The sequence below is a fragment of the Coregonus lavaretus genome (genome assembly GCF_964263955.1).
Source record: "Coregonus lavaretus genome assembly, chromosome: 12".
Taxonomy (NCBI): domain Eukaryota; kingdom Metazoa; phylum Chordata; class Actinopteri; order Salmoniformes; family Salmonidae; genus Coregonus; species Coregonus lavaretus.
The window spans coordinates 3,932,459-3,957,735 of NC_139999.1; the positions used below are offsets into that span (position 1 = coordinate 3,932,459).

At 43.4% G+C, this 25,277-nt stretch overlaps 1 protein-coding gene across 1 annotated transcript in view; it reads left to right on the forward strand.

The window, feature by feature from the left end:
• Window positions 1–3,070: 3,070 nt before the first annotated feature.
• LOC311138291 (LIM and cysteine-rich domains protein 1-like) overlaps window positions 3,071–25,277 on the forward strand; it is a gene marked incomplete at both ends in the record, with an annotated part of 29,754 nt that continues 7,547 nt past the window's right edge. Inside the window, 4 exons of the mRNA XM_084172972.1 lie at window positions 3,071–3,097; window positions 15,717–15,811; window positions 16,760–16,880; window positions 21,992–22,117. Coding sequence (XP_084029098.1) covers window positions 3,071–3,097; window positions 15,717–15,811; window positions 16,760–16,880; window positions 21,992–22,117 — 369 coding nt within the window. The remainder of the gene's footprint in view (window positions 3,098–15,716; window positions 15,812–16,759; window positions 16,881–21,991; window positions 22,118–25,277) is intronic.

The following is a 25,277-nucleotide window of genomic DNA, read 5'->3' on the forward strand; positions in this document are numbered from 1 at the left end:
TTTGAACAGGGCCCTTAGTGGTATATTCCCTAAATAGTGCACTACTTTTGAACAGGGCCCTTAGTAGTATATTCCCTAAATAGTGCACTACTTTTGAACAGGGCCCTTAGTGGTATATTCCCTAAATAGTGCACTACTTTTGAACAGGGCCCTTAGTGGTATATTCCCTAAATAGTGCACTACTTTTGAACAGGGCCCTTAGTGGTATATTCCCTAAATAGTGCACTACTTTTGAACAGGGCCCTTAGTGGTATATTCCCTAAATAGTGCACTACTTTTGAACAGGGCCCTTAGTGGTATATTCCCTAAATAGTGCACTACTTTTGAACAGGGCCCTTAGTGGTATATTCCCTAAATAGTGCACTACTTTTGAACAGGGCCCTTAGTGGTATATTCCCAAACTAAATAGTGCACTACTCAATTCCATACAACACTCCTTCCGTAGCCTCCAACTGCTCTTAAACACTAGTAAAACTAAATGCATGCTCTTCAACCGAACGCTGCTTGCACCCGCCCACCCGACTAGAATCACTACTCTAGACGGGTCTGACCTAGAGTATGTGGACAACTACAAATATCTAGGTGTCTGGTTAGACTGTAAACTCTCCTTCCAGACTCACATTAAGAATCTCCAATCCAAAGTTAAATCTAGAATCGGTTTCCTATTTCGCAACAAAGCCTCCTTCACTCATGCTGCCAAACATGCCCTCGTAAAACTGACTATCCTACCGATCCTTGACTTCGGCGATGTCATTTACAAAATAGCCTCCAACACTCTACTCAGCAAATTGGATGTTGTCTATCACAGTGCCATCCGTTTTGTCTCCAAAGCCCCATATAATACCCACCACTGTGACCTGTACGCTCTTGTTGGCTGGTCCTCACTACATATTCGTCGCCAAACCCACTGGCTCCAGGCCATCTATAAATCACTGCTAGGCAAATCCCTGCCTTATCTTAGCTCATTGGTCACCATAGCAACACCCACCCGTAGTCTGCGCTCCAGCGGGTATATCTCACTGGTCATCCCCAAAGCCAACACCTCCTTTGGCCGCAATTCCTTCCAGTTCTCTGCTGCCAATGACTGGAACAAATTGCAAAAATCTCTGAAGCTGGAGACTCTTATCTCCCTCACTAACTTTAAGCATCAGTTGTCAGAGCACCTTACCGATCACTGCACCTGTACACAGCCCATCTGAAATTAGCCCGCCCAACTACCTCATCCCTATATTGTTATTTATTTTGCTCATTTGTACCCCAGTATCTCTATTTTGCACATCATCTCTTGCACATCATTCCAGTGTTAATACTAAATTGTAATTATTTTGCACTATAGCCTATTTTATTGCCTTACCACCATAACTTGCTACATTTGCACACACTGTATATATATTTTCTGTTGTATTTTTTGACTTTATGTTTGGTTTTACCCCATATGTAACTCTGTGTTGTTGTTTTTATCGCACTGCTTTGCTTTATCTTGGCCAGGTCGCAGTTGTAAATGAGAACTTGTTCTCAACTGGTTTACCTGGTTAAATAAAGGTGAAATAAATAAAATAAAATAAAATACTCTTTATTGATTAGGAACATCATTGGTTAATACTATAGAAGCCTGTTTATTGATTAGGAACATCATTGGTTAATACTATAGAAGCCTGTTTATTGATTAGGAACATCATTGGTTAATACTATAGAAGCCTGTTTATTGATTAGGAACATCATTGGTTAATACAATAGAAGACTGTTTATTGATTAGGAACATCATTGGTTAATACAATAGAAGACTGTTTATTGATTAGGAGCATCATTGGTTAATACAATAGAAGACTGTTTATTGATTAGGAGCATCATTGGTTAATACAATAGAAGACTGTTTATTGATTAGGAGCATCATTGGTTAATACAATAGAAGCCTGTTTATTGATTAGGAGCATCATTGGTTAATACAATAGAAGACTGTTTTGATCTTATGGATTCTGTTGAGCTGATGTTTTAGTCCAACAGTGTCTCTGAAACCATCACTTGCCATTCATTATTGTGAGCCATTCCATTTAATTTCCTGATCAAAAGGATACATCTTAAAAGTCCTTCCTCGATTCCGTTTTCATGACTTTGTTGTGATATTGTTTGAGATTATTCACATACATTATATCATAAGCATTGGTCTCAAAGTATCGCTCAAACATTAATAAAAAAAATATATCTGCCGTACCTGCCTTTATGCCTGTCATATCTCTGGATAGTTTTCTGAATGAATGGGGTCATCCTGCATGAAAATATACTGTAGTAGAACAATTGTATGTCTTTCTATGGAAAGTGGGCCCAGTCACAGATGTTTAAAAACAGAACATTGGAATGCGGTTATAATAATGAATCACTTCTAGAGTTTGTATGGATGACTGACCGTCTCAGCCGGACCCCCGCAATCTAACTTCAAAGTCTGTGTGCGGGGGTGGGCGGGCCCCTACAATCTTAACTGCAGAGCATGTGTTTGGGTCTGTTCACCCACTTCCATAAAAAGGCAAAATAAAACTGTTGGTTTAAAAGCACAGGAAACCTAACAGTAAAGAGATCACAACTATGAATGTGTCCCAAATAGCAACCTATTCCCTACATAGTACCCTATGGGCCTTGGTCAAAAGTAGTGCACTATGTAGGGAATAGGGTGCTATTTGGGATGGGTACTATGTGACTAGCGCATTCCTGGGGCCTGATATTGCATCCTCACTCAGCAGTGAGGTCATGTCTCTATCTGCTCCAGACAATGGGTGTTCCCAATTTGTAGGAAAGAGAGAGAGAAAAAAGTGGGAGGAGGAGGGACAATACCACTGGAATTCTATTGGTTTGTGGGGTGTTTTACTTTGCTGTGATTGGTTGGCGTGAGTGTTCAAGGGAATTCCCACCGGCCAGCAGTCATTTAAGCCTTCTTTGTCAGACTCCTGTGCAGCAGAAAAACCAAAATAGTGCAGTACACCAAAGTTCTCTGAAGAGAAGAGGGCTATCCAACACACCTTCAGATAGCCTACCTTTCACTTTGGAACTATATCTCAGGCCCTTCAGCTTGAGGGCTATGGATCTGACCTCTGGAATAGAGAAGGTGAGTGAAACACACTTGTAAAAAAACTTTAATTGCATGTCCCAGTTGTAAAATAAAATAAAATAAAATAAAATAAACGTTTTCATCAAAAAAAAGGGGTACAAAAAATCGTAGCAGCAACCACAAAATGTAATCTTCCATATTTCCTGTAGTGTTGTAGTGCCACTGCTGTCTGTACTAGTCTGTTGGTGCAACATGTTCACATCCTGACCCTGTCAGTGCTTTGGTGTGATACGGTGGTTTTCTTATAGGAATGCAAACGTTGATATTCTGACCAGTAACCCTCCAAAACCCTTTTCTAAACATCAGTCTGTCTCCTTACATAAAGTGCATTCGGGGGAAAGAATTCAGATCCTTTCCCTTTGTCCACATTTTGTTACGTTACAGCCTTCTTATAAAATTGATTAAATTATTTTTCCCCCTCATCAATCTACACACCATACCCCATAATGACAAAGCGAAAACCTTATTTACATCAGTACTCAGACCCTTTGCTAGGAGACTCTAAATTAAGCTCAGGTGCATCCTGTTTCCATTGATCATCCCTTGAGATGTTTCTACAATTTGATTGGATGAGATGTTTCTACAACTTGATTGGAGTCCACCTGTGGTAAATTATATTGATTGGACATGATTTGGAATGGCACACATCAGTCTATATAAGGTCCCACAGTTGACAGTGCATGTCAGAGCAAAGACCAAGCCATGAGGAATTCGAAGGAATTGTCCGTAGAGCTCCGAGACAGGATTGTGTCGAGTCACAGATCTGGGGAAGGGTACCAAAAAATGTCTGCAGCATGGAAGGTCCCCAAGAACACAGTGGCTTCTTTTTTTTTAGGGGGTAGATCAGCTTAATATTGCAGATAGATTGTAACTTCCATGAATGTAATTGTCTGCATCACTTCCAATCCATGTTTTTTATATATATATATACATACATACATATCCTTTAAAAAATATATACACTGCTTAAAAAAATAAAGGGAACACTTAAACAACACAATGTAACTCCAAGTCAATCACACTTCTGTGAAATCAAACTGTCCACTTAGGAAGCAACACTAATTGACAATACATTTCACATGCTGTTGTGCAAATGGAATAGACAACAGGTGGAAATTATAGGCAATTAGCAAGACACCCCCAATAAAGGACTAGTTTTGCAGGTGGTGACCACAGACCACTTCTCAGTTCCTATGCTTCCTGGCTGATGTTTTGGTCACTTTTGAATGCTGGCGGTGCTTTCACTCTAGTGGTAGCATGAGACGGAGTCTACAACCCACACAAGTGGCTCAGATAGTGCAGCTCATCCAAGATGGCACATCAATGCGAGCTGTGGCAAGAAGGTTTGCTGTGTCTGTCAGCGTAGTGTCCAGAGCATGGAGGCGCTACCAGGAGACAGGCCAGTACATCAGGAGACGTGGAGGAGGCCGTAGGAGGGCATTAACCCAGCAGCAGGACTGCTACCTCCGCCTTTGTGCAAGGAGGAGCAGGAGGAGCACTGCCAGAGCCCTGCAAAATGACCTACAGCAGGCCACAAATGTGCATGTGTCTGCTCAAACGGTCAGAAACAGACTCCATGAGGGTGGTATGAGGGCCCGACGTCCACAGGTGGGGGTTGTGCTTACAGCCCAACACCGTGCAGGACGTTTGACATTTGCCAGAGAACACCAAGATTGGCAAATTCGCCACTGGCGCCCTGTGCTCTTCACAGATGAAAGCAGCTTCACACTGAGCACGTGACAGAGTCTGGAGACGCCGTGGAGAACGTTCTGCTGCCTGCAACATCCTCCAGCATGACCGGTTTGGCGGTGGGTCAGTCATTGTGTGGGGTGGCATTTCATTGGGGGGCCGCACAGCCCTCCATGTGCTCGCCAGAGGTAGCCTGACTGCCATTAGGTACCGAGATGAGATCCTCAGACCCCTTGTGAGACCATATGCTGGTGCGGTTGGCCCTGGGTTCCTCCTAATGCAAGACAATGCTAGACCTCATGTGGCTGGAGTGTGTCAGCAGTTCCTGCAAGAGGAAGGCATTAATGCTATGGACTGGCCCGCCCGTACCCCAGACCTGAATCCAATTGAGCTCATCTGGGACATCATGTCTCGCTCCATCCACCGACACGTTGCACCACAGACTGTCCAGGAGTTGGCGGATGCTTTAGTCCAGATCTGGGAGGAGATCCCTCAGGAGACCATCCGCCACCTCATCAGGAGCATGCCCAGGCATTGTAGGGAGGCCATACAGGCACGTGGAGGCCACACACACTACTGAGCCTCATTTTGACTTGTTTTAAGGACATTACATCAAAGTTGGATCAGCCTGTAGTGTGGTTTTCCACTTTAATTTTGAGGGTGACTCCAAATCCAGACCTCCATGGGTTGATAAATTAGATTTCTATTGATAATTTTTGTGTGATTTTGTTGTCAGCACATTCAACTATGTAAAGAAAAAAGTATTTAATAAGATTATTTCATTCATTCAGATCTAGGATGTGTTATTTTAGTGTTCCCTTAATTTTTTTGAGCAGTGTATATTCCCCTTTATTACTTTTCAACCCCACCACCCCTTCCCTAATTGGAGTAAACTAGTGAACAACAATGCTTAGGCCTCTACTTCCATCTTATACTTACTATATACATTTTATGGACACAGTCAATTTTACAATAATTATATTTTGTTTGTTTTTTCTCCTGAACTTCTACTCTCAACCTCTCCGATCATTTTCATGATGTCCATCCGGAATATGTCATATCTTTCTAACTGTGCTCTTTCACAAAAGCTCCCAACCAACAACCTATATACGTATTATGGACACAGTATGCTTACATTATTAGTTATCTTGTTATTAGTTGTTGTTATTAGTCCCATCCTTCAACTCCATTCAACACCACCCATCTATCTCTTAACACCATCCATATAGGATTTCTATTTGCCATATATTTTTCAACTGTACTGTGATGTTTTACAAAAGTTCTGAACCTTTCTATTCTCATTGTTTCTACATATTGTAAATGGAAAATAAACATTTTTTCTAAAAGTATTATTATATTATTGATTAATTGACTATGACTTTTCAGATCACCCAGTAGTGCTATCTGCAGAGTTAGCTCCAGGTAAATATTGCAATCCTTCAGCCATTCCTGGACCTGTGTCCAAAAACAAGCAACAAATGGACAGAACCAAAACAAATGATCTAATGATTCTGTCTCTTCGCAGCAAAATCCGCAGAGCTGGGAAGATTGTATCCCCCATATAAATAACATTCTATTGGTAGCAAGAATTTTATATAATAATTTAAATTGAAAGATTCTAAGTTTTGAATCCGGTGTCATTTTGCGTATCAGTTCATAAACACTATGCCATGGGATCGGTACGTCAAAAATCTCTTCCCAACTATTTTGCAATCTATATGGGACGGCTGTCAATCCTTTGGTCCTTAAATGAAACTGGTATACTTTTTAATTTAACACAATTTTCTTTAACCAATTATATTCTTTAATGCAGGGCCGACAGACAAGTTCCTTACTTTTTCCCCCTTCCACTTTCCTTTTCCATTTTTGCGGTAATGCTGCAATTATTTGGTTGTAATTTTGGGTAGAGCAGACATTTCCATATGTTTTTGTTAGCTGCATGTGCGACATAACTCCACCAGTCCTACCGATAATATCATTTACGAAGATTATACCTTTTTTAAACATTTTGTCAAAAAAAATAGGCTTTTTGTCAATTAGTATATTTGAGTTTAACCACAATATTTGTTGCATTATTTGTTCTGTCGTTTTTGGAGGGTTAAATTGAAATTGCAACCCCTTTCTATGACTTGTTTTAGAATTAGTGATATTTGGGAGATTATTTCCTTTTCAAATAACTTAAAGTTATATAAAGGGAAAAAGGCCATTCTTGAACTTTGGGTGAGACAATCTTACTAATTTGCTAGAGAACCAGTTCGGATTTAAGTATAACTTTTGTATGACTGAAGCTTTTAGTGATAGGTCTAATGCTTTAATATTTAATAATTTCATTAATATTCATTATATACAGTGGGGAAAAAAAAGTATTTAGTCAGCCACCAATTGTGCAAGTTCTCCCACTTAAAAAGATGAGAGGCCTGTAATTTTCATCATAGGTACACGTCAACTATGACAGACAAATTGAGAGAAAAAAATCCAGAAAATCACATTGTAGGATTTTTTATGAATTTATTTGCAAATTATGGTGGAAAATAAGTATTTGGTCACCTACAAACAAGCAAGGTTTCTGGCTCTCACAGACCTGTAACTTCTTCTTTAAGAGGCTCCTCTGTCCTCCACTCGTTACCTGTATTAATGGCACCTGTTTGAACTTGTTATCAGTATAAAAGACACCTGTCCACAACCTCAAACAGTCACACTCCAAACTCCACTATGGCCAAGACCAAAGAGCTGTCAAAGGACACCAGAAACAAAATTGTAGACCTGCACCAGGCTGGGAAGACTGAATCTGCAATAGGTAAGCAGCTTGGTTTGAAGAAATCAACTGTGGGAGCAATTATTAGGAAATGGAAGACATACAAGACCACTGATAATCTCCCTCGATCTGGGGCTCCACGCAAGATCTCACCCCGTGGGGTCAAAATGATCACAAGAACGGTGAGCAAAAATCCCAGAACCACACGGGGGGACCTAGTGAATGACCTGCAGAGAGCTGGGACCAAAGTAACAAAGACTACCATCAGTAACACACTATGCCGCCAGGGACTCAAATCCTGCAGTGCCAGACGTGTCCCCCTGCTTAAGCCAGTACATGTCCAGGCCCGTCTGAAGTTTGCTAGAGTGCATTTGGATGATCCAGAAGAGGATTGGGAGAATGTCATATGGTCAGATGAAACCAAAATATAACTTTTTGGTAAAAACTCAACTCGTCGTGTTTGGAGGACAAAGAATGCTGAGTTGCATCCAAAGAACACCATACCTACTGTGAAGCATGGGGTTGGAAACATCATGCTTTGGGGCTGTTTTTCTGCAAAGGGACCAGGACGACTGATCCGTGTAAAGGAAAGAATGAATGGGGCCATGTATCATGAGATTTTGAGTGAAAACCTCCTTCCATCAGCAAGGGCATTGAAGATGAAACGTGGCTGGGTCTTTCAGCATGACAATGATCCCAAACACACCGCCCGGGCAACGAAGGAGTGGCTTCGTAAGAAGTATTTCAAGGTCCTGGAGTGGCCTAGCCAGTCTCCAGATCTCAACCCCATAGAAAATCTTTGGAGGGAGTTGAAAGTCTGTGTTGTCCAGCGACAGCCCCAAAACATCACTGCTCTCGGGGAGATCTGCATGGAGGAATGGGCCAAAATACCAGCAACAGTGTGTGAAAACCTTGTGAAGACTTACAGAAAACGTTTGACGTGTGTCATTGCCAACAAAGGGTATATAACAAAGTATTGAGAAACGTTTGTTATTGACCAAATACTTATTTTCCACCATAATTTGCAAATAAATTCATTAAAAATCCTACAATGTGATTTTCTGGATTTTTTTCTTCTCATTTTGTAGTTGACGTGTACCTATGATGAAAATTACAGGCCTCTCTCATCTTTTTAAGTGGGAGAACTTGCACAATTGGTGGCTGACTAAATACTTTTTTCCCCCACTGTAAATAGGCCGTTTAATTTTGTCTGGCTTGCTGTTCCAAATAAAATGGAATATTTTTTTCTCATTTAATTTTAAAGAACTGTTCGCTAGGCGTAGGCAAGACCATGAGCAAATAGATAAACTGGGATAATACTAAAGAGTTAATCAGGGTGATTTTTCCACAAATTGACAGGTACCTTTCCATGGTAGCAAGATCTTATCTATTTTTGCAAACTTTCTATTAAAATGTATTGGAGTGAGATCATTTCTTTCTTTTGGGATATGTATTCTGAGTATATCCACATCACCATCAGACCATTTTATTGGTAAACTACATGGTAATGTAAAAATTGTATTTTTTTGTGATCCAATACGTAATATAGTACATTTGTCATAATTTGGTTGTAATCCAGAGAGGTTAGAAAATGTATCTAGATCCTCTATGGGGCTGTGGAGGGATTCAAGTTGTGGATTTAAAAGAAAACATGAATAATCAGCGTACAATGACACCTTTTGTTTTTAAGCCCTGGATTTCTAATCCCTTGATATTATTGTTGGATCTGATTTGAATAGCTAACATCTCGATGGCCATAATAAATAGATATGCCGATAGTGGACAACCTTGTTTTACTCCTCTTGACAGTTTAAAACTTTCTGAGAAATAGCCATTATTTACTATTTTACACCTAGGGTTACTATACATGATTTTGACCCATTTTATAAGAGATTCTCCAACATTGAAATGCTCCAGGCATTTATATATAAACCCCAGTCATACTTTATCAAATGCCTTTTCGAAGTGGAGATGGGAGAACTTTCCAGAAGGACAACCATCTCTGCAGCACTCCACCAATCAGGCTTTTATGGTAGAGTGGCCAGACGGAAGCCACTCCTCAGTAAAAATCACATGACCGCCCGCTTGGAGTTTGCCAAAGGATACCTAAAGGACTCTCAGATCATGAGAAACAAGATCCTCTGGTCTGATGAAACCAAGATTGAACTCTTTGGCCTGAATTTCACGTCTGGAGGAAACCTGGCACCATCCCTACGGTGAAGCATGGTGGTGGCAGCATCATGCTGTGGGGATGTTTTTCAGGGACTGGGAGACTAGTCAGGATCGAGGGAAAGATGAATGGAGCAAAGTACAGAGAGATCATTGATGAAAACCTGCTCCAGAGCGCTCAGGACCTCAGACTGGGGTGAAGGTTCACCTTCCAACAGGACAACGACCCTAAGCACCCAGCCAAGACAATTCATGAGTGGCTTCGGGACAAGTCTCTGAATGTCCTTGAGTGGCCCAGCCAGAGCCCGGACTTGAACCCGATCTAACATCTCTGGAGAGACCTGAAAATAGCTGTGCAGCTACGCTCCCCATCCAACCTGACAGAGCTTGAGGGGTTCTGCAGAGAAGAATGGGAGAAACTCCCCAAATGGTGTGCCAAGCTTGTAGCGTCATATCCAAGAAGACTCGAGGCTGTAATCGCTGCCAAAAGTGCTTCAACAAAGTACTGAGTAAAAGGTCTGAATACTTATGTAAATGTGACATCTACGTTTTTTAAAATTTTATTAGCAAGAAATTATAAACTTGTTATTGCTTTTACATTATGTTGAATTATGTGTAGATTGATGAGGGGGAAAAAACAATTGAATCCATTTTAGAATAAGGCTGTAACGTAACCAAATGTGGAAAAAGTCATGGGGTCTGAATACCTTCCTGTAGTGCACTACTTTTGACCAAAGCTCTATGGGTGCTTTCAGACGCAGCCTATCTCTTACTGGAAGGCTTTAAACTGGCCACGCTGTGCATGTGTTGAAAGGTGACATCTTAGTCTGATGTCCTCCAACTATCACCTGTCTATGGTGAGCTGTTTCAGACCGTTGAAATACCAAAACTAAGCCATAACCTTTCTAAACCATCTCTGAAATAGCTTGACCGTCTCTCTCTCTTAAGCTTACTTGACCGTCCCTGAGGATCTATCCTGAATTCACACATTGTTGTGCTGCAGAGGATCCCATCCAATAATACTCTCCCTCCCCTGTGTGTTCTAGTCTGTGTCCCAAATGGCACACGATTCCCTACTGTTGACTAGAGCCCTATGGGCCCCGGTTAAAGAAAGTAGTGCACTAGATAGGGAATAGGGTAACATTTGGGATGCAGTCCTGGTCTATCTCTGTGCCACAGTTATTCTTCCTGTCACACTAGAGGCCAAGACGGATCACATCAATCCAACAGGACAGGCCCATTTTAAAATACTTTCCTACATTTCAACAACATCCCCCAACCTTGTTCTTGTACTCCCACAATGTTGTCACATTTGAGGAGTGACACATTAATAAACTCAAAAAAAAAAAAAACGGTTCTGAACTCTACGCTAAACTCCTGAACTCTACAATAGGGAAGGAAGGGTTAATGAAAGACCTCTGTCTTGGTGTTACAGAAACAAAGTATTCCACAGATAATGTCCAATCAATAAACTTAGTTTGTTGAACCGTAAGCTATAATAAATATTGTGTTATTACAAAAGGACAGTGTGCTATTTTAGGACAGTGTCTATTTTATTGTTGATTGGATGTGTCAACGATGAAGAGTAGAGCGGCTCTTGACCCACTTCAGTTTAGATCCGTCCAAGTGTTTTCTAGAGGTAATGGGCGCTCACACACTTTAGTTTCTTCAGACTGAAGTGTTTTCTAGAGCTATTGGATCCTTCAGTTTCCCACCCGGCTCTGGCTGAGTTCCTAACTTCATACTTAACGTGTTTTAGAATGACAGAGCTGTTTATAACAATAAACCTCACGGCCTTTACAACGAAAAATAGATCCTCCACACTTCCTTTCCTTTGCTCATTTCATCAGCCTTACCGTCCGACTAAAGCAACATTGGTATTAAGGCAGCACACCATTTTTCTTCTTTTTACACCCTAATGTGGTTGCAATGAAAGGCTGTTAACTTTTTTTATTTTTCATGGCAACGCTATTTACGCCTTTACAGAGAAATATGTAGCTAACATATCTCACCATTTATGGAGAAATATGTAACTAGCATATCTCACTATTTACGGAGAAATATGTAACTAGCATATCTCACTATTTACGGAGAAATATGTAGCTAGCATATCTCACTATTTACGGAGAAATATGTAGCTAGCATATCTCACTATTTACGGAGAAATATGTAGCTAGCATATCTCACTCGTTATTTATTTACACTCCAAGCATAACGACTGGCTGGGTTATTGTGGCTCTACAAGACACACTTCATGAACACGTCTTCATTTTTTTCTGGTTAGAGATAACCTGCAGCTTGTCGTGTGCTATCGTCTGTAAATCGCGCGCGTGTGTGTGTGTGTGCGTGTGTGTGTGTGCGCGTGTGTCTCCTCTGAGTGAACAAACATTCTCATTCAGATAGTTGTTTACTTTGGCGGTCTCATTAGTGCATAACAGACAGTCTGCCAATCAGAAGTGGCTGCCTCACCCGGCCTGTGTTGACACATATTTGTATGTAATCTGACCGGAGGCCATCAGAGCTGTGGATTATGAAGGGATTTGATACCATGGTTGCACTCTAGTTTGTTTTGTTGCCTAACCTTTTCAACAGACACCTTCAGAACAGAAGGGCTGCTTAGGGTTGGCACCTCTTCTTACAGTCTGCTGTCTCTCTGTCTGTGCCCCTATGAGCTCTGGTCAAAAGTAGTGCTCTATATAGGGATTAGGGTGCCATTCTGGACAGGCCCTCTGTCCTATGTGTCCGTTTGAATCCCGTGTCTCTGTCCTATGTCTCTTCTCTGTATTCCTGTGAAGGACAGAGTGATCGATGATGGTGCTTTATACATAAAGCAGAGCTGGCTTCGGCTTCGGCGGTCTACTCTGCAGCATCATGGATTATAAATAGACCGGGACCAGAGAAAAGAGGGGTCAGACTCACGATGCTCTGCTCATTGGTCCGTATTCAGAAAACCGTCTCAGAGTAGGAGTGCTGATCTTGGATGAGTTTTGCCTTTTTAGATCTCAATTAATAAGAGGGGGAGGGGGGGGGGGGGGGGGGGACCTGATTCTAAATCAGCACGCTTTGTGAATAAGGGCCATTGCTTGCTCCCTCAGACCAGGACCCCCCTCCCCCCTCCTCATCAGACTTTGTCCAATAGAGGGAGAGGGAAAACCTGGCTCAGGTCCCAAGTTAAAATAAACATCTTCAAGTATTTTCTGAGCCCTTCATTCATGAGCTTGCTGTTTTTAGACTGAGTTGAAGCATTAAGGAAGAGTTGGCTCCGAGTCAGACCACACACTACAGCATGTTATTGGAGGATCACACACACACACAGTCAGACAGCACGCTGCTGCAGGATACACAGGACAGGGCTGCATCAACACAGGGATCATCCCTGTACAAAGTGCACACACACACACAAACACACACACACACACACACACACACACACACACACACACAAACACACACACAGTTTTCTGGATTTTTTTTTATCTTTCTCCAAATGGTTATAGGTTACTGTTGGATATAATTGTCTCAACAGTGATGTCATGAATCGTTTTTTTTTTTTCCAGTCGCAATGACATCATTCTAGTCGTGGGAGAGTTTCAGCATAGTGTATCTGTAATCGGTGACATCATCACTCTGCTCAGCCTGTCTAATGTTTAGGAGTCTGAAATGATGTGTCACTGTCTCATGTCTGTCATGAAATTGTGTAGAAGTCTAGAATTAAGTGGGTCTGAAATTGTGTGTGTGTGTGTGTGTGTGTGTGTGTGTTTGTGAGTCAGTGCATCTGTGTGAGATAAGACCGATCAAGTTTGAATGTCACATGCACAATTACAGTGAAATGCCTTCACTGCAAACTCAAAACCCAACAATGCAATAATCAATAACAATGTATTACTAGAAAAAACACAGGATAAATAAGAAAAAATATGAAGAACACAATAAGTAAGTAAGCAAGCAAGCATATTATATACAGGGTCAGTTCCAATACCATACTATATACAGGGTCAGTTCAATACCATACTATATACAGGGTCAGTTCAATACCATACTATATACAGGGTCAGTTCAATACCATACTATATACAGGGTCAGTTCAATACCATACTATATACAGGGTCAGTCCAATACCATACTATATACAGGGTCAGTTCCAATACCATACTATATACAGGGTCAGTTCAATACCATACTATATACAGGGTCAGTTCAATACCAATGTGCAGGGATACTGGAGTGATGGAGGTAGATATGTATAGGGGTAAGGTGACTATATACAGGGTCAGTTCCAGTACCATATTAACAATGTGCAGGGATACTGGAGTGATGGAGGTAGATATGTATAGGGGTGAGGTGACTATATACAGGGTCAGTTCCAGTACCATATTAACAATGTGCAGGGATACTGGAGTGATGGAGGTAGATATGTATAGGGGTCAGGTGACTATATACAGGGTCAGTTCCAGTACCATATTAACAATGTGCAGGGATACTGGAGTGATGGAGGTAGATATGTATAGGGGTAAGGTGACTATATACAGGGTCAGTTCCAGTACCATATTAACAATGTGCAGGGATACTGGAGTGATGGAGGTAGATATGTATAGGGGTCAGGTGACTATATACAGGGTCAGTTCCAGTTCCATATTAACAATGTGCAGGGATACTGGAGTGATGGAGGTAGATATGTATAGGGGTCAGGTGACTAGGCAACAGGATATAAGATAAACAGAGTAGCAGCAGCTTGTATGTGAGGGGGTGTGTGGGTGTTTAGAGTCAGTATAAATGTATGTGCATATTATGTGTGAGTGATCAGATGATGGAGTGTGTGTGTGTGTGTGTGTGCGAGTGTGTACGGCCCTGTGAGTGTGCATTCGATCAGAGTCTTGAGTGTGTTTCTATATGATGTGATTCATTGACCTGCCACTGGCATTAAACAAAGCATGTGTGTCCATGTATGCTGATGATTCAACCATATACACATCAGCAACCACAGCTAATGAAGTCACTGAAACCCTTAACAAGGAGTTGTTGTCAGTTTTGGAATGGGTGGCCAGTAATAAACTGGTCCTGAACATCTCTAAAACTAAGAGCATTGTATTTGGTACAAATCGTTCCCTAAGCTCTAGACCTCAGCTGAATCTGGTAATGAATGGTGTGGCTGTTGAACAAGTTGAGGAGACTAAATTACTTGGTGTTCCCTTAGATTGTAAACTGTCATGGTCAAAACATATAGATTCAATGGCTTTAAAGATGGGGAGAGGTCTGTCCTTAATACAGAGATGCTCTGCTTTTTTGACACCACACTCCACAAAGCAAGTTCTGCAGTTTCTAGTTTTTGTTTTATCTTATCTTGATTATTGTCCAGTCATGTGGTCAAATGCTGCAAAGAAAGACCTAGTTAAGCTGCAGCTGGCTCCAGAACAAATTCAAGAAAACGTACAGTATTATACAGAGCCATGAGTGCATGGAACTCCCTTCCATCTTATATAGCGCAAGTGAACAGCAAACCCGGTTTCAAAAGACAGGTTTAGATAAATAAATAAAGCAACACCTCACGGCAGAGCGCCTCTCCCCCATGTGACCTACTGGTTGTGTGTATGTACTGACATGTATGTGGAACTGATAGATGCACACACACTACATGTTTATGTTTTGAAATGTATGTAAATTGTAAAGTATTTTGTCTGTAATGTATTTTTCATTATGTGTCAGTAAGTGACCCCAGTAAGACTAGCTGTCTGCATTGGCGTTGGCTAACGGGGATCCTAATAAATCAAATCAAATGTGTTTCTATAGGATGCGTTTCTATATATTTATATATGATGCGTTTCTATATGATGCGTTTCTATATATTTCTATATGATGCATTTCTATATGATGCGTTTCTAATATGATGTGTTTCTATATGATTATTAGTTCAGGATACAGGCTCTGAGGCTCAGGTCTGTGTCCATTGAGTGTTTCCCTCCTTGTATTCCTTGTCTAATCATTGTCCTCCTTCTCTCTCTCCAGATGGAACAGCAGTGGTCAGCAGCTCCAGTGGTGAAGGATGCAGCGTGTCTGTCATGTAAAGGGATCTGCTCTGGATTCCTCCCACATTCCTGGAGGTAATTTATCCCCAACGTTAAACACACACAACGTATGCACATACATGCGCGCGCGCGCACACACACACACACACACACACAAAAACACACACAACGGTGGCGTAAAGCAGGATGGTTTCCTTAGTTTTCCTAGTTCCCCTTCTTCCTTCGTTTTCCTAGTTCCCCTTCTTCCTTCGTTTTCCTAGTTCCCCTTAGTTTTCCCCTGACGATTCTGGAATGTTTTGCTCCTTTTGCATGAATCAGTTTATTTTCCAAAGCTTGTGAATATGACTTGTCCTAACCTATGTCTTCAACCTAGGCCAGGGGTATTGAAATCCTACCCTACGAGGTCCGGAGCACTGCTGGTTTTCTGTTGTACCTGATAATTAATTGCAGCCACCTGGTGTCCCAGGTCTAAATCAGTCCCTGATTAGAGGAACAATGAACAGAAACAGATTTTAAATTGGAGGGATCAAGTATATCCTTAAGTTGCTGGTTCTGATCAAATGACCAATCAGGACCAACACAGAACAGAGCACACACACCCATCACAAAGAGTGGAAGTGTTTTGTACAAGAATATATGTCAGCTATTCTGTATCACCTGTTCTGCCCTGCTCTTGTCCTGTTCTGCCCTGCCCTGATCTGTTCTGTCCTGTTCTGCCCTGATCTGTTCTGCCTTGCCCTGCTCTGCCCTCTTCTGCCCTGCTCTGTTCTGCTCTGCTCTCTGCCTTGCTCTGTTCTGCCTTGCCCTGCTCTGCCCTCTTCTGCCCTGCTCTGTTCTGCTCTGCTCTCTGCCTTGCTCTGTTCTGCCTTGCCCTACTCTGTTCTCTTCCGCTCTGTTCTGTTCTGCCCCCCCCCCCCAATCAGGAAAGCATGCAGGGTGTCCAGACCTGGAGGACCGCTCTGCCGTGCTCCGCTCTGCCGTGCTCCGCTCTGCCTTTATATGAAACTACTTCTCTGCCTCCAGGAAAGCCTGTACCCAGTGTGGCTGCAGTGTGGAGGATCACGGTCCCAGCTCAGACCTAGAGGACGATCACAAGATGGGTCGTCTCCTCGCCGACTCCAAATACGTCCACCTGACAGCCAAGGTGATCTTTGATTTGATGCATTTGCCCATCAAAAATAAATTCAGCCATTTCAAGTTGATACACTGCATTTCAAATCTTTACATTTTAGTCATTTAGCAGACGCTCTTATCCAGAGCGACTTAGTTAGTGAGTGCATACATTTTCATACTGGCCCCCCGTGGGAATCGAACCCACAACCCTGGCGTTGCAAACGCCATGCTCTACCAACTGAGCTACACAGGTATTTCAAGGATATTTCAAGTTATTTGGCCAGGCAGGTATCCCTCGTAAAAGAGGTATTCTGATGTCAATGGGACTAAATCAAGGATAGATAAATAAATAAATAAATAAATAAATATATTTTATTGGATAAAATAGAGAGACACGAAAGATAGGAGAGAGTTGCTGAAATACAGTGGCTTGCGAAAGTATTCACCCCCCTTGGTATTTTTCCTATTTTGTTGCCTTACAACTTGGAATTAAAATAGATTTTTGGGAGGTTTGTACCATTTGATTTGCACAACATGCCTACCACTTTGAAGGTGCAAAATATTATTTATTGTGAAACAAAAAAGAAATAAGACAAAGAAACAGACCTTGAGCATGCATAACTATTCACCCCCCCCCCCCCCCCCCAAAGTCAATACTTTGTAGAGCCACCTTTTGCAGCAATTACAGCTGAAAGTCTCTTGGGGTATGTCTCTATAAGCTTAGCACATTTAGCCACTGGGATTTTTACCCATTCTTCAAGGCAAAACTGCTCCAGCTCCTACAAGTTGGATGGGTTCCGCTGGTGTACAGCGATCTTTAAATCATACCACATATTCTCAATTGGATTGAGGTCTGGGCTTTGACTGGGCCATTCCAAGACATTTAAATGTTTCCCCTTAAACTATTTGAGTGTTGCTTTAGCAGTATGCTTAGGGTCATTGTCCTGCTGGAAGGTGAACCTCCGTCCCAGTCTCAAATCTCTGGGAGACTGAAACAGGTTTCCCTCAAGAATTACCTTGTATTTAGCGCCATCCATCATTCCATCAATTCTGACCAGTTTCCCAGTCCCTGCCAATTAAGAACATCCCCACAGCATGATGCTGCCACCACCATGCTTCACTGTGGGGATGGTGTTCTCGGGGTGATGAGAGTTTTTGGGTTTGAGCCAGACATAGCGTTTTCCTTGATGGCCAAAAAGCTAAATTTTAGTCTCATCTGACCAGAGTACCTTCTTCCATATGTTTGGGGAGTCTCCCACATGCCTTTTGGTGAACACCAAACGTGTTTGTTTATTTTTTTCTTTAAGCAATTACTTTTTTTTGCCCACTCTTCCGTAAAGCCCAGCTCTGTGGAGTGTACGGCTTAAAGTGGTCCTATGGACAGATACTCCAATCTCCGCTGTGGAGCTTTGCAGCTCCTTCAGGGTTATGTTTGGTCTCTTTGTTGCCTCTCTGATTAATGCCCTCCTTGCCTGGTCTGTGAGTTTTGTTGGGCGGCCCTCTCTTGGCAGGTTTGTTGTGGTGCTGTATTCTTTCAATTTTTTAATAATGGATTTAATGGTGCTCCGTGGGATTTTCATAGTTTCGTATATTTTTTTATAACCCAACCCTGATCTGTACTTCTCCACAACTTTGTCCCTGACCTGTTTGGAGAGCTCCTTGGTCTTCATGGTGCCACTTGCTTGGTGGTGCCCCTTGCTTAGTGGTGTTGCAGACTCCTTTCAGAACAGGTGAATATATACTCAGATCAAGTGACAGTTAGATTGCACACAGGTGGACTTTATTTAACTACAGTGGGGAGAACAAGTATTTGATACACTGCCGATTTTGCAGGTTTTCATACTTACAAAGCATGTAGAGGTCTGTAATTTTTATCATAGGTACACTTCAACTGTGAGAGACTGAATCTAAAACAAAAATGCAGAAAATCACATTGTATGATTTTTAAGTAATTAATTTGCATTTTACTGCATGACCTAAGTATTTGATACATCAGAAAAGCAGAACTTAATATTTGGTACAGAAACCTTTGTTTGCAATTACAGAGATCATACATTTCCTGTAGGTCTTGACCAGGTTTGCACACACTGCAGCAGGGATTTTGGCCCACTCCTCCATACAGACCTTCTCTAGATCCTTCAGGTTTCGGGGCTGTTGCTGGGCAATACAGAATTTCAGCTCCCTCCAAAGATTTTCTATTGGGTTCAGGTCTGGAGACTGGCTAGGCCACTCCAGGACCTTGAGATGCTTCTTACGGAGCCACTCCTTAGTTGCCCTGGCTGTGTGTTTCGGGTCGTTGTCATGCTGGAAGACCCAGCCACGACCCATCTTCAATGCTCTTACTGAGGGAAGGAGGTTGTTGGCCAAGATCTCGCGATACATGGCCCCATCCATCCTCCCCTCAATACGGTGCAGTCGTCCTGCAGAAAAGCATCCCCAAAGAATGATGTTTCCACCTCCATGAGTCACGGTTGGGATTGTGTTCTTGGGGTTGTACTCATCCTTCTTCTTCCTCCAAATACGGCGAGTGGAGTTTAGACCAAACAGCTAAATTTTTGTCTCATCAGACCACATTACCTTCTCCCATTCCTCCTCTGGATCATCCAAATGGTCATTGGCAAACTTCAGACGGGCCTGGACATGCGCTGGCTTGTTCTGGGCTGATCCCTCACCTTCCTCATGATCATTAATGCCCCACGCGGTGAGATCTTGCATGGAGCCCCAGACCGAGGGTGATTGACCGTCATCTTGAACTTCTTCCATTTTCTAATAATTGTGCCAATAGTTGTTGCCTTCTCACCAAGCTGCTTGCCTATTGTCCTGTAGCCCATCCCAGCCTTGTGCAGGTCTACAATTTTATCCCTGATGTCCTTACACATCTCTCTGGTCTTGGCCATTGTGGAGAGGTTGGAGTCTGTTTGATTGAGTGTGTGGACAGGTCTTTTATACAGGTAACAAGTTCAAACAGGTGCAGTTAATACAGGTAATGAGTGGAGAACAGGAGGGCTTCTTAAATAAAAACTAACAGGTGTGTGAGAGCCGGAATTCTTACTGGTTGGTAGGTGATCAAACACTTATGTCATGCAATAAAATGCAAATTATTTACTTAAAAATCATACATTATGATTTTCTGGATTTTTGTTTTAGATTCCGTCTCTCACAGTTGAAGTGTACCTATGATAAAAATTACAGACCTCTACATGCTTTGTAAGTAGGAAAACCTGCAAAATTCGGCAGTGTATCAAATACTTGTTCTCCCCACTGTAAATATGTGACTTCTGAAGGTAATTGGTTGCACCAGATCTTATTTTGGGGCTTCATAACAAAGGGGGTGAATACATATGCACGCACCACTTTTCCGTTATTTTTATTTTTTTTGAATTTTTTGAAACAAGTTATTGTTTTTATTTCACTTCACCAATTTGGACTATTTTGTGTATGTCCATTACATGAAATCCAAATAAAAATCAATTTAAAATACAGGTTGTAATGCAACAAAATAGGAAAAACGCCATGAGGGATGAATACTTCTGCAAGGCACTTTAGCAGCGTTGAACCTGCAGCATCAGCTTAGACTGTTTGACCACCCTAGGCCATAAACACTGTAAATACATTTCCATGGTGTTACAGGTGAAGGGCGTCCGGGTGTAATACGTTTCCATGGTGTTACAGGTGAAGGGCGTCCGGGTGTAATACGTTTCCATGGTGTTACAGGTGAAGGGCGTCCGGGTGTAATACGTTTCCATGGTGTTACAGGTGAAGGGCGTCCGGGTGTAATACGTTTCCATGGTGTTACAGGTGAAGGGCGTCCGGGTGTAATACGTTTCCATGGTGTTACAGGTGAAGGGCGTCCGGGTGTAATACGTTTCCATTGTGTTACAGGTGAAGGGCGTCCGGGTGTAATACGTTTCCATTGTGTTACAGGTGAAGGGCGTCCGGGTGTAATACGTTTCCATGGTGTTACAGGTGAAGGGCGTCCGGGTGTAATACGTTTCCATTGTGTTACAGGTGAAGGGCGTCCGGGTGTAATACGTTTCCATGGTGTTACAGGTGAAGGGAGTCCGGGTGTAATACGTTTCCATGGTGTTACAGGTGAAGGGCGTCCGGGTGTAATACATTTCCATGGTGTTACAGGTGAAGGGCGTCCGGGTGTAATACGTTTCCATGGTGTTACAGGTGAAGGGCGTCCGGGTGTAATACGTTTCCATGGTGTTACAGGTGAAGGGCGTCCGGGTGTAATGCGTTTCCATGGTGTTACAGGTGAAGGGCGTCCGGGTGTAATACGTTTCCATGGTGTTACAGGTGAAGGGCGTCCGGGTGTAATACGTTTCCATGGTGTTACAGGTGAAGGGCGTCCGGGTGTAATACGTTTCCATGGTGTTACAGGTGAAGGGCGTCCGGGTGTAATACGTTTCCATGGTGTTACAGGTGAAGGGCGTCCGGGTGTAATACGTTTCCATGGTGTTACAGGTGAAGGGCGTCCGGGTGTAATACGTTTCCATGGTGTTACAGGTGAAGGGCGTCCGGGTGTAATACGTTTCCATTGTGTTACAGGTGAAGGGCGTCCGGGTGTAATACGTTTCCATGGTGTTACAGGTGAAGGGCGTCCGGGTATAATACGTTTCCATTGTGTTACAGGTGAAGGGCGTCCGGGTGTAATACGTTTCCATGGTGTTACAGGTGAAGGGCGTCCGGGTGTAATACGTTTCCATGGTGTTACAGGTGAAGGGCGTCCGGGTGTAATACGTTTCCATGGTGTTACAGGTGAAGGGCGTCCGGGTGTAATACGTTTCCATGGTGTTACAGGTGAAGGGCGTCCGGGTGTAATACGTTTCCATGGTGTTACAGGTGAAGGGCGTCCGGGTGTAATACGTTTCCATGGTGTTACAGGTGAAGGGCGTCCGGGTGTAATACGTTTCCATGGTGTTACAGGTGAAGGGCGTCCGGGTGTAATACGTTTCCATTGTGTTACAGGTGAAGGGCGTCCGGGTGTAATACGTTTCCATGGTGTTACAGGTGAAGGGCGTCCGGGTGTAATACGTTTCCATGGTGTTACAGGTGAAGGGCGTCCGGGTGTAATACGTTTCCATGGTGTTACAGGTGAAGGGCGTCCGGGTGTAATACGTTTCCATGGTGTTACAGGTGAAGGGCGTCCGGGTGTACAAACGTAACCGCATGGTCATCACCAACCCTGTCGTCTCCAGGAAGGACCCCACCTTCAACACCATCACCTACGACTGGGCCCCGCCAGGACTCACACAGAAACTGGTAAGGGGAAGGGAAGGGAAGGGAAGGGAAGGGAAGGGAAGGGGGGGGAAGGGAAGGGAAGGGAAGGGAAGGGAAGGGAAGGGAAGGGAAGGGAAAATGTTTCCCCCTGACACACAGTGGGCACACTTCCTGCCTGTCAGCCGATGGAAGAACCATGAGGTTTATTTCCAGACCTTCTGTCCGTCTGTCCTCCTAACGCGCTCCACTCTGCTCTGCCACGAGACCTCTAGGGTCCCTGTGGACAAAAGGCCTGGTCGGACCTGGTCCAGCTCCTACATTTAAAGAGCTCCATTTTCAAGATTTGCTCTCTTCCAGAGTAGGACCTGACTGTAACGGCACAGCGAGCCTCAGCCAGAGGCAGCATTGGGGTGTGATGTAGTAGAGATCAACATTGTTCCATGCTTGGCATTTCCCACCTTAGTCAGTCAGAACTGACTTTCCAGAACTGTCCGTCCACGTGCCGCAGCCACCATCACCACAGAGATATATATTTAGAGAGTTCGGCCATCTTTTATATATATATAATATATATATTATTCTAGATATTCAGTTACATAGCATTTTCTAAAAATATTTCTCATTTAATGTTAATGGGGGCACTCTGTGGTGGGAAAAAGTACCCAAATGTTATACTTGAGTAAAAGTAAAGATGCCAGAAAATGACTCAAGTAAAAGTCTAAAATGTACTTAAGTATCAAAAGTAAAAGCAAATGCTATATCAAAATGCTATCTCTAATTCCTTATATTATATAATTATATTAGGCAAATGAGACGGCACGATTTTCCTGTGTTTTATTTCATTTACAGACAGACTGGGGCACACTCCAACACTCAGACTATATACGAACCCAATATGTGTGTTTAGCTAGTCCGTCAGATCAGAGGCAGTAGGGATGACTGCGCAGTCTCTTGATAAGTGCGTGAATTGGACCAATATCTGCTGTCATGCCTGAGCATTCGAAATGTAACGAGTACTTTTGGGTGTCAGGGGAAAATGTATGGAGTAAAAAGTGTATTCTTTTATTTAGGAATGTAGTGAAGTAAAAGTAGTCGAAAAATATAAATAGTAAAGTACAGATACTACAAAAAAACGACTTAAATAAAAATACTTTGAAGTACTACTTATGTACTTTATACCACTGGGGGAGCTAACACGGCTGCCGTAGACTTTATACCACTGGGGGAGCTAACACGGCTGCCGTATACTTTATACCACTGGGGGAGCTAACATGGCTGCCGTATACTTTATACCACTGGGGGAGCTAACACGGCTGCCGTAGACTTTATACCACTGGGGGTGCTAACACGGCTGCCATAGACTTTATACCACTGGGGGAGCTAACACGGCTGCCATAGACTTTATACCACTGGGGGAGCTAACACGGCTGCCATAGACTTTATACCACTGGGGGAGCTAACACGGCTGCCATAGACTTTATACCACTGGGGGAGCTAACACGGCTGCCATAGACTTTATACCACTGGGGGAGCTAACACGGCTGCCATATAACGTTGTAGTGCGTTGTCTAGTCTTACCTATACGACAGAAAACTACATCGGATTGTGACAAATTGATCAAAATATTTTTATAATGGATTGAGAGTTTCATTCATCTTTTAAATACGATCTCAGTGTAGTCTTTGCTATGCATTTTGTTGACACACGGTACAGTTACTGTATCTTCTGTTAGTGGTACAGTACATATTAGTGATCTCTCTCTAAGAATACCTCAGAGTTTTTTATGATTCACTGAGGAGCATGATGCAGTCTGTCTGTGGTGCAGCCTGCATGCTAAAGCCTGCCTGTGCGGAGTGTGTGTGTGTGTGTGTGTGTGTGTGTGTGTGTGTGTGTGTGTGTGTGTGTGTAGGCCTCCCTCATGCTCTTAAGGCCAGGGCCGGCCTTCCAGGAAACCTTCATCAGGACACACTAATGACAGGCAGGATTGTGGAGTGGTGAGCTTTACCCCAGGATTGTGGAGTGGTGAGCGGTGAGCTTTACCCCAGGATTGTAGAGTGGTGGAGTGGTGAGCGGTGAGCTTTACCCCAGGATTGTGGAGTGGTGGAGTGGTGAGCGGTGAGCTTTACCCCAGGATTGTGGAGTGGTGAGCGGTGAGCTTTACCCCAGGATTGTAGAGTGGTGGAGTGGTGAGCGGTGAGCTTTACCCCAGGATTGTAGAGTGGTGAGCGGTGAGCTTTACCCCAGGATTGTGGAGTGGTGAGCGGTGAGCTTTACCCCAGGATTGTGGAGTGGTGAGCGGTGAGCTTTACCCCAGGATTGTAGAGTGGTGGAGTGGTGAGCGGTGAGCTTTACCCCAGGATTGTGGAGTGGTGGAGTGGTGAGCTTTACCCCAGGATTGTAGAGTGGTGGAGTGGTGAGTGGTGCGCTTTACCCCAGGATTGTGGAGTGGTGAGCGGTGAGCTTTACCCCAGGATTGTGGAGTGGTGAGCGGTGAGCTTTACCCCAGGATTGTAGAGCGGTGGAGTGGTGAGCTTTACCCCAGGATTGTAGAGTGGTGGAGTGGTGAGTGGTGAGCTTTACCCCAGGATTGTGGAGCGGTGAGCGGTGAGCTTTACCCCAGGATTGTAGAGTGGTGAGCGGTGAGCTTTACCCCAGGATTGTAGAGTGGTGAGCGGTGAGCTTTACCCCAGGATTGTGGAGTGGTGGAGTGGTGAGCGGTGAGCTTTAACCCCAGGATTGTGGAGTGGTGAGCGGTGAGCTTTACCCCAGGATTGTGGAGTGGTGGAGTGGTGAGTTTTACCCCAGGATTGTGGAGTGGTGGAGTGGTGAGCTTTACCCCAGGATTGTAGAGTGGTGGAGTGGTGAGTGGTGAGCTTTACCCCAGGATTGTGGAGTGGTGAGCGGTGAGCTTTACCCCAGGATTGTAGAGTGGTGGAGTGGTGAGTGGTGAGCTTTACCCCAGGATTGTGGAGTGGTGAGCGGTGAGCTTTACCCCAGGATTGTGGAGTGGTGGAGTGGTGAGCTTTACCCCAGGATTGTAGAGTGGTGGAGTGGTGAGCTTTACCCCAGGATTGTAGAGTGGTGGAGTGGTGAGTGGTGAGCTTTACCCCAGGATTGTGGAGTGGTGAGCGGTGAGCTTTACCCCAGGATTGTAGAGTGGTGGAGTGGTGAGTGGTGAGCTTTACCCCAGGATTGTGGAGTG